The sequence below is a fragment of the Syngnathoides biaculeatus genome, chromosome 12, assembly GCF_019802595.1.
Source record: "Syngnathoides biaculeatus isolate LvHL_M chromosome 12, ASM1980259v1, whole genome shotgun sequence".
Classification (NCBI taxonomy): Eukaryota; Metazoa; Chordata; class Actinopteri; order Syngnathiformes; family Syngnathidae; genus Syngnathoides; species Syngnathoides biaculeatus.
The window spans coordinates 13,127,594-13,138,206 of NC_084651.1; the positions used below are offsets into that span (position 1 = coordinate 13,127,594).

General features: G+C 41.7%; 1 protein-coding gene across 1 annotated transcript; it reads left to right on the forward strand.

The window, feature by feature from the left end:
- Nucleotides 1–767: 767 nt before the first annotated feature.
- Nucleotides 768–7,401, forward strand: tmem72 (transmembrane protein 72). Its single transcript, XM_061837041.1, has 5 exons — nt 768–843; nt 4,468–4,534; nt 4,950–5,021; nt 6,700–6,839; nt 6,926–7,401. The coding sequence occupies exons 1-5, from the start codon at nt 768–770 to the stop codon at nt 7,333–7,335; spliced, it is 765 nt and encodes a 254-aa protein (XP_061693025.1). The 3' UTR covers nt 7,336–7,401.
- The last annotated feature ends 3,212 nt before the right edge of the window (nt 7,402–10,613 follow it).

Sequence of the window (10,613 nt, forward strand, 5' to 3'; positions counted from 1 at the left end):
AAACTCAACATTTAGTGTCAAATATTCAACTCTTTAGTTGCAAAGGTAGAGGTGGCAATGGCCAAATAAGAGGCTTATGATGACATGTATACCAGGTTGGACACTAAAGAATGAGAAAAAGAACTACAGTATAGATATTGGCCATACTGAGGGACACAGATGGGAAAGGTGTGCAGCAGGTTAGGGTGATCAAGGATAGTGATGGAAATGTGATAACTGGTGCCAAGCCAATAGTGTGCTGGATAGGTGGAAAGAATACTTACATTTTTGGTGTGAGAGGAGGATGCATAAGAAAAGGAACATGGAGTCAGAGGACACCCTGTGGTGACCCCTAACGGGACAAACCGAAAGGAAAAGAAGAAGAAGATTCAGTTACAAATCCAGCGACCGCCCAATCACGTTGAGCGCCCTTGGTCACATGTCCCAACAAGGCCATGTGTACATTGTGAACTCCATTATGCAGACAGAGAGAGAGAGAGAGAGAGAGAGAGAGAGAGAGAGAGAGAGAGAGAGAGAGAGAGAGAGAGGGGAGAGAGAGAGAGAGACTGATTAACAACTGGGTCATTAATGAGTCACAAACGTTACTAAGGTTGTCCCAAACCAAGCTAAGAGGCTTCAGGAATAACATCACCCTCTGTCGAGCTAAGCGTCAGCTATGTTTCCAGAATGTTACTTTAGGAATGTCCTAAAAAACAGCTATTTGAGCTAGCATAAAAGGGGAGTGGTTAATATCTTTTTTTTTCTGGGGAGGAAGAGTCCCTGTTGCCATGGACAACCCGGGGAGCGGTTGTTGGATTATAGTTGAGATGGCATGCAGGATTCTTGGCATTTCCACTGCCACAGGTAGGATACGCGGTGACTGGTTATTTCCGACGCAACAACACTGACAACAGAACCTTGTGATTTTTTCTGTAGCTCTTGTTCTGGATTTCTTGTGGCATGAGCGTAGCAACATGCTATTCAAAGAACTAATCTGATGCTGAATCTGTGCTGGACACTCTTCCACGGAGTCAAAAACAACACTGTTTCAAAAGTCATGTCCGGCAACATAAACTCACCTCTGTGAAAAACGACTTGTATTCAATACGCTCGACTAAGAAAATGACCCATAGTCTCCACTAAATATTTAGAATTAGTAAAATTTTTCTGCTCCACTCAAAGGTTTTAACAACGTGAGGTCTAATTCCTTCTAAAAGAGAATTACAGTATTTGTTCATCATTCTTGCTAATCGTGACCAACTGATCCTCTTGGAAACCACAATGAAGATGAACCATCTAACACACGTTCATTGGCAAAAACATTAGGAACACCTGAACACTATGTCCATCTTCCAAGCTGCTTATTCTCACAAGGGTCACGGAAGTGCCGTAGCCTGTCCGAAACGGCGAAAGGCGGACTATTATTACATTATACAGCTAATGTCTGTGAAATTGAATGAACATTTCGGTCAGCCCATTTTCTCCACGATAGTGTCATACCATAGAACAACAAAAATAAACACACTGGATTTTTGAATTAAGATACAAATGAGCATTAATGAAGTTTCCAGTGAGACTACTATTTGTAAGTGTTGGAGGGTAATTGTCTGAGTCAGACTTCTTGACCACTGGTTGCCTCACTTTGCTGAAATGCCGTAGAGTGGAGCAAAAGCATGTGCAGCTCTTCTGTACAAACACCAACTGTACCTGTACCATAAGGGTCGTCTGGTTAGTCGACTACTTCTCTGCGTAAATTTTCAAGCTTGAAGACGACTGATCGCTAATCATTATCTCCTCGTCTTCCAAATGGCCAGTTTACAGAGGACCTTCAACGTGCCCATCTCCTGTTGTTGGCAGAGCCAACCACTTCTGTGGAACAGCGAAATGTCCGGTCGACAACCATTTTTTTTTTCAAGCTTGGCTACAATGTCCCGTCCCCTACTGGGCAAACTAGTAGTTAGCCTCATTAGTCTGTCATTAATCAACTTCTACAGTACTGTACTGTAATTTTAAAAGTTGCCTCCAACTAATGTTTCTGAAATGAGTAATAACTAAGACGGCCTTATTTAAGCACATGTGGTTTTATACACTCATAAGCTTACTGTACATTTGCCTTTGTGTGTGCGCCTGTGCGTGCACATTTTATGTGTCAGTCTGCCTCAGTGTGTGTTTTCTATAGACATACAATTCCATAGGGCGCACTTTTGAGTTGATTTTCAACAGGTCCATACACAGTGTTTATCCCTCCCACTCCTTATTAATGAGCAGCAAGCTTTTAGCAGCATTCTCCCGATTTCCCTCTGGTGCTGATTGTATCGCTCTGCTAAGGCGCCCATAAAAAATGTTTCCATGTGTAGTCTGCAAACACACCTTAGCCATGCTTGCCTCACATAAAACATCCAAGGTAAAATAGTCTCTAAATTTTAGGGAACTATATTTCTTGCTCAAACTCTCAACTGTACCAAAATGTTTAATTCATTTTTCATTTGATGTAACCTAGCCATATTTTTACTTAAAGGGCTCATATTTATGTTTACAAGTGAATATCTCACATCAAGACCAGCTATAAGAAAACTACACAAAAGGTTATAGCAGCCTGAAACTAAATAGCATACGTAATGGATAATAATGCCTAATTTGCCTCGGTTCTTGACCACAATCCATTCCAGAAAACGGTTTGAGAAGTGATTTGTTCAAAAACCAAATTGATGATTCCCATTATAATGAAAGGAAAAATAAATAATGTGTTCAAAGCCAAAACATTGGGATTTTTTTAAAAGCATTTTTTAGCTTTTCCTGATAATAAACTGCATAGTAGAAATACATTTATAGTTTAAATACTTTATATAATATAATAATTTAAGAAATAGTGCCGTATCTGTAGCAACTCGGCCCCCAGCCTTGTAAACTTTTTTTATCAACAAAATTGCAGAATATCTTTAAACAAGCAGCCTTTTTTGGAGCCATGATTGGGGGTTAATACAATAGTCCTCGATAAGAAGAAAAAATACAGTCACTACCGGGACACGTCTGTGTACAGAGGTTGCGTTATACAGAATAACAAAAGTGCGCTGGTTGCGCCGCGTGTGTTATGTCATTCCCTTTTTTTTTTCGGGGGGCGTTCAAAGACAATAACAAAACGCGTCGTGGGTGAATCAGCTCCTTGCGCTGAGCGCATTATTTAATTTCCGGGTTTTTTCGGCAGTATGGAAATTCACAACAAACCGTGTCGTGGGTCAGTTGGTCTGGCCACACGCAACATGTTATTTCCGGGTTTTGTGAGGGCGTTTGAGTACCGATTTTCATTCGAAATCGGAAACAAAAACATCTCGAAATTTTCATTCGAAAACCAATTTGTTCGAAAACGGGGACGTTCGAGAACCGAGGATTTACTGTATTTCAATAATTATTGTAAGGTCATTAGCACTCAAATCATCGGATGTCGCTGTTGCATTTGCCAAAAGCAAGCGTTGCATTTAATGTCAACATTCTGAAGTACGAACTTGCACAATTTGGCTTTTTCGTTTTCAGTCAGAGTAAGCGATACAGAAAATGGATGGGCGGATGTTTGTTTGAGGATAAAGCCAGCTGGATTTGGCTTGGCTCCTTAATTTCTGTCAATTCAGTTCTCGCCCAAGCATCGCTCGTTTCTTGCTGGTCTTCCAAGGAATACTTTCATTCAGACTAAACAAATACTGTATGTGACAACAGTACCATTGATCATTCATGAAGTGAGGATGAGCGATAAGCGGAAAGCATATCAAGTTACGAACGGGCATTGTAATGAACTCGCGGCTCAAATCGTAATTACCAACACGAGTAAGCCATTAACACAATTCAGTGACCATGACATCACTTTCAACTCTTGGAACCGGCGCTCCAAATTGGTGCAGCTTAGTTGGGGTTTACTCAAGCGCATGAATCAATCTAATATTTTCCCTGAACAGATCTATAGATGTGAAATACAATCGAGAACAAAGTCCAGCGAGCCAACTTGACAATCATAGAGCTGAGGTGACTCAGCATCTCAGTGTACCATCTTCAGAGGGCTTCATCCAGTAATAAAAAAAAAAAAATTGTCACTTAGCCAAATCACCAAAGTGGTTTCTTGAATGTGATGATAAAGTTGTAACTATCAAACCTTCCTTCAGTCCATAGCAAGTCCAGAACAGGACCAAAATACCAGTTTGCAGTATAAAAAGGTGAAAACTACCTAAACTAAAAGGAAGTATGTCAGGGGAGTTGCAATGCATTTCCAATCAGATTTTCAGTAATTTCGAATAGAAAAACATGTGACAAATGTATCTCAAATCTGCTTTCATCTGGTTTGTTTTCTATTTGCAGGGAATGTATGAACTTCAAATAAACCACGCAAAGACCACCCTTGCAGACGAATTTATTGCTTGAGAAATAGTGAACAAAGTCTGACATCTAGTGGACCCAACTTGGTAATCTCCAAAAGTGAAATTAATTGCATTTTCTTTTCAGTGTTGTGTGCTGTAGGAGTGGAGACCCTACAACAGGGAGACTTCAACAGCCTCGGCATCTATCTGCTGTAAGAACTTGCTAGAACACACATTGTTGTCTTTAAGTGTGATCCTTTCAGAGCAAGTTGCATGTTGGCCGACTTAAGGCTTCTGGCTGTTTGTTCAGTTCGCATCCAAACTAACACGGAGCCAGAGGAAAGCTTCCCCAAGAGGAGTGCTGCACTCTCTGCTCTCCCAGAGAGAGACTCAAGTCACAACTGTTTAGAGCGTGTTTTCCAAGAAGAGGCCATTCATGTGAACAGTTTTGTCCCACGGGCATTTTTCTCTGGTTCATGAGATGTTTATCTGGCTATTTAAGGCAGTATTTACCGGTCCTTTATTCAGAAAATAAAATCTGAGTTCACACAAGCTGACATGTTTCATTGTGTTATAAATGCTTGCTGAATACAAATGGTCCAATATGTTCGTTTTGTTCCTCATCAGAGTCTCCTCCGTTGGCATCATGATATTTGAGTTGGCCTATTTCCTGGATGCACTTTTGCTCGTGTGCCTGCCGTGAGTACACAACTCCACATTCTGTACTGACACCATGACACAACAAAACATTAAGGATGAATCAAATCAAGCACTTCTTGTTTCTTGAAGACGTTTCGCCTTTAATCCAAAAGGCTTCTCCAGCACTGAAATTTAAAGTGTGGAGTTTTTCTATTCATGTCTCTGGTACGTGCGTTCCCTGGGGATGGTAACAATAAGGTGATTACTGTCGCTGAGTATGACTGGTGAGTGATCATCCAACTTGGCAATAAAACAGCTTTTTAGTCTTGTTGAATGAGAAACTCTTTGGGAGCGAGATATCAGTACGTTGTTGCAAGTGGACGATGGATCCTCTTCTGTAAAAGTTTGCCGTAGATGGCTTTTTTCCACACCTCAGCTGTCATCCCTCCCCACAATTTGGCCATCGCTGTCGTTAAAGGAATGTCCGAATTCTTAATCAAAATACTGCTCACTCATGTTGGGCCATACGTCTGTGTACAGGTTGCTTGGTCTCGCGAATATCTTTTGCTTTGCTTCTCTGGATTTTGTATTTGGGTGATCCAGTTTTTGTCCGAGGGTGTTTGTGGGTTTGAAATGCATCAGTATGTCATGTTTGGAGAAACGTCTTAGGACTTCCTCTGAAAATGCAGTCATTTCACTCACCAAATTTCTTCGGGTCCAGACTAAGCAGTTAATTTGTATTTTAAAGAAGAAGAAGAAGAAAAAGGGATATAGGAATATGGTAAAAATCCCTAAAATCCTTGCAATTGTACATTGAGGAACATTGTTATCAAACTTTTGGATTATTTGCTCACGCATTTGTTCAAAAAATTGGCACACCTCACCCCGTCCTTGCCTGTGAACAATGGAGCCTTCCAGGGATGTTCCTTATTTATGTCACGAACCAACGGTGCACGGGCGGACCCAAATGCAGGACCCCAAGTCGAGGAGATGATGTTCAGTGGGTTTTATGATAAACGAAGGTTGTGCACGACAACACAGTCCAAGAAGGTAGGATCCAAAACACAAGAAACAATGTCCGAAAGCTATGAGTCAACTGAAGAGCATAACCAAAAGCGTGATTTGGCAATAATGGCGCAGTGGCAGAGATGTGGGAAAGCATACTCAACGAACTGGCGAATGCCAGTGACAAAACTCCATCTTAAATACATTGTCTAACCACAGTGCCTCATGTGACACAGCTATGACCGGCGACAGGTGTCAGAGATGAAACTGCTCGGAGCGGTGGCCAGGCCACGCCTCTCTTGGCCGTGGTCCAGGCTTGCTCATGACAATTTACCCAGTCCTCACCATCATCCGTTTCCAATGAAACTGTTCATCAATAAGATGCTCCAAACAGCCTTTTTTTTTTTCTTGGAGCATTTCACGACTTTCCCAATCAGCTTTTTTTCGAACATGTTTTAGGCAACATATTCAAAAAGAGAGAACATTTGCAAGAAGATAAAATAACATTCATCACTGTGAAAATTAAATATCTTTATTTTTGCAGTGTATTCAGACCAATACATGGCAGATGGGAAAGGATTCACCCATCATTGTATTTTGCTTTCATTTATGTTTTAACTCAATGTCCCAACTTTTGAATTGGGGTATTGGTCTTTAAATTCATATTAAATTCTCATGTGAACCTGCCACAGTTACACAGTTGCTTATACGGACCTCTCTGCCATATCTGCAGTTGTCCTCCAGACTGTAAACTCTTTACATTGTGGGGAAAGATGGCTCAGGTTGGAGGCTTCCATAAGTTCCTCTATTATTCCATAATGTCTGTGGTGTGTTTCCTGCATCCTGTGTTGGTGTGGCATGCAATAATTCCAGGTAAAATTCTTTGTCCTTGTAGTATATCTCAAAACCTTAAACCTTAAACATTTACATACCATTCAGATACATTTCTACCCTTTTAGGGACAATGCTTCTCGTGACTGCCTCGTTCAACTTCATACTCAGCAAGAAAACAAAGACCGAATCCCACAAAAGACCGCAGGAGACTTATACCAGCCAAGGCCCCACCACGGTCTACGTGACAGAGGGGGTCGCCTCGGACAGCACGGTCTCCTTCCTTCACGCGGTGATGGGAAAAAGAGTTGCCCTAGCAACAAGGAACGAGTCCCACGGCCTGGCCGAGATCGCAGGAGGCAGCTTCCAGGCCGTGCGGGAGCTGGAGCGTGCGCCAAAAGATGGGAAGAAGAAGGACATGAGACCCACGTGGATGAGAGCTCGGAAGGAGGTGGTGGAGAGAGAGATGGAGGAAATGAGAGAGCTTGGGGATTCCGAGCCAGAAACTACCTCAGACACTGCTCCTATGATCACTTGATTGATGCTTTTACTGCGCTCCATACACGCAAACCATTGTATACTGTACTACTGTACTGGAAATCAACCAGAGAGAAATAAAACGTTTCTGAACAATGACTCATGATAATGTGAACAGTATTTACACAGTATGATTACAAACACAAGAGTAGTAGTCTCAGAGGTCCAACACAATTACTACCAGGAGGCCTGTTGAAAACATCAAAATTTGTTAGAAACAATTGTTTCCACAAGAATACTGAAAATGGTAATCATCCCGTCTAATCTCAAATCCTTAACATTATTAAATTGTAATCTTTTTAATATTCTTGACAGTGAAATTGTTGTTCCTTTGTTTGTCAATCTCATTTCTTCACAATATAAAAAATATAACAACTGTAAAGCTGTAATTGAAAAAAATTACTTGCATGGCAGATGTGGCTTTTGCATCTCTTTCCATCCATCCATTGTCTTTGCTGCTTATCCTCACAAGGGTTGCGGGGAGTAATGGAGCCTATCCTAGCTGTCAACGGGCAAGAGATGGGGCACACCCTGAACTGGTTGCTAGCCAGTCCCATGGCACATAAAGACAAACAGTCGCTCTCACAATCACACATAGGCTATTTAGAGTGTCTAATTAATGTTGCATGTTTTTGGGATGTGGAAGGAAAGCGGAGTGCCCGGAGGAAACCCACGCAGACACGGGGAGAACAAGGCAGGTCCGGGATTGAACCCGTGACCTCAGGACTATAAGGGCAACGCTTTACCAACTGAGTCACAGTGCCACCAGTGTACAGTTGTAGGTGAAAAAAATTATTTGCATGGCAGATGGGGCTTTTGCATATGCTTATATGTAAAAATAAGTTAATCACAGTGGCAATTTTAAGAATGATAAAATACTGCTTTAACTTTAATGTCAAGGATGTAATTTGGAGGTGAGGTGCGTTTATTTTTTTTAAACGTTCTAAATTGCCACACAGGTGTAAAAACAAGTTAATCACATAAACAAAACATGTTTTGATTTTTTTTTCAAGTCAGTGTCTCACAATTGCCACTATATGTTTTTCTCAGATCCTCCACCTTTATAGGGCAAGTTTGTTATTTTAAAAAAACACTTTTTATCAAGCCTCCATAGACTCATCTTGTGGCTCTCTGGCGCTAATTTTGATTTAAAAGAAACCTCTGCACCCCAGGGGAAAAAACAAATCAGAAACCATGATTGACGAGGGGCCATTCATTTGGTGTGCACTTGAGCACACACTCATAACGAGTACACCCCATGTCCTCTCGCTTTGTTGCCTTGTGCTTCAGGAGGTCTGATGATACCGTGACGGATTATCCACCTCCACAAAAGAAAATAAAAAATACTATACCCAAAAAAATGATGGTGGTGGGAGGGGGAGATTCAACTCTTGCTACCAGATTAACGTGGCAAACTCCCCCTTTGCTACCCCTTGTTGAGGATGAACCTCCCGCTGTGTAAGTGTCATATGTCAAAAAATGACAAAGAAAAACAAAATAATCGATGCTTGCTGAAGCCTTGTAAAGTACGCTCGGGTCAACGCCTTTTTGAATACACTGGGAAGAAAAGCCAAAGAAAAAGGAAAACTTACCCAGAATTCATCGATTGAGCTCTTAAATCAGGTTTCATGAGATTTGCTCACATGCAGAGTGAACAGTTACAATTTGTGGGTGACTTTAGCAATGTAAATGATTGAATGTTTTTGGGTCAAAATCCAAATTATTTGATTTAGATGTTCCAGAGGGGAACAGTGGATCAGCTGGAAAAGCATTGGCCTCACAGTTCTGAGGACCTGGGTTCAATCCCGGCCCCACCTGTGTGGATCTTGCATGTTCTCCCCGTACCTGTGTGGGTTTCCCCCGGGCACTCCGGTTTACTCTCACATCCCAAAGACATGCAACATTAATTGGACACTCTAAATTGCCCCTAGGTGTGATTGTGAGTGCAGCTGTTGTATGTCTCCATGTGCCCTGCAATTGGCTGACAACCAGTTCAGGGTGTACCCCGCCTCCTGCCCGTTGACAGCTGGGATAGGCTCCAGCACTCCCTGTGACCCTCGTGAGGATAAGCAGCATAGAAAATGGATGTATGTATGTTCCAGAGGTTCCACTGTATCTGTTTTGTATTCATGTATATGAGTTTAACAAGATATATTTTTTTTAATGATTAGCCATTTGGACCAATTAATGGCACACATGGTGCCTTTTAGTCTGATTTAGTCCATATTTGTGAAGCTTGAATGGACTGGGGCAGCGACACTAATGCGAAGCAATCCAATCTAGTTAATGTTTCATGCATTATTCATCAGGCAATAAAGTGGATTAAGTCGCACTCATTCAACAGTGGAAATACGTGACAGGGAAAAGCTGGAATTAAACTGCGCAGGTGTTGCAGTCACATTCAAAATGTCTCATTGTGTGTTTATCAGAAGTGAGTGGTCACCATGGCGACAGGGGGCTTAGGAGGTGAGCCCAGACACTCTGTGCTAACAAGAAAATAAGGCTAATGTGTCAAAATTGTGATGCACCATTGACTGTGATTTGTTAAACATATTTAATGACGTGCAGAGACAATCATAAAAACCCTGCTTTCGTTTTTCTCTTTTGTCAGTCTCCGTGCTGAGGTTGTTCTTTTGTTCGGGCCGTAAATCAATACTGCCTGCCAAAAATGCTCACACTTCCAACGTGTCACTCCTGTCTTTTGTTCACCGTCCTTAGCCTGAGGTGGGCCAATCAAAGCTACAAGGAGACTCTATCTCTATTTCATTTAAGTAGCCTGCAGGTTAAAAAATAATTAACAGGCTTGCTCTGCTTTTTAATGAACCGGGACAGTATTTTACATATGCTCGGCTCTTTGGAGATGTTCAGATGGGTGAGTTAGGCGTTGTGTGCAGGTCAACGAGGTCACCCAAAGGCTTGTGCTCAAATTCACACAATGAACGTAATTCGCAATTGACTGCCGCTAAATGAATTGTTGTTCCATTTCCAGTTGTATTCTTTTCTAAGGGAATTGACTCAGCAAGGAACATGTCACTTCCTTTCAAATGCAAATCCCCGTCAGGGTGGGTGAGAGACAGACTTCCTATACTTTTTTTTTTTTGTTACCCACTACAATAGCTCAGATGGAAGCTTCAGGATCAAAAACAGGATGGGAGGAATAAATCTTGCACATGGGCATGGTGGCTTCTTCCTCTTTTTCCACAGAGTTGGAGCAAAACAGGATAGGCGTTCAAGCAGTGTGCTTGACTTGGTGGGATTCACGTTAAAAAAGGCTAAAAA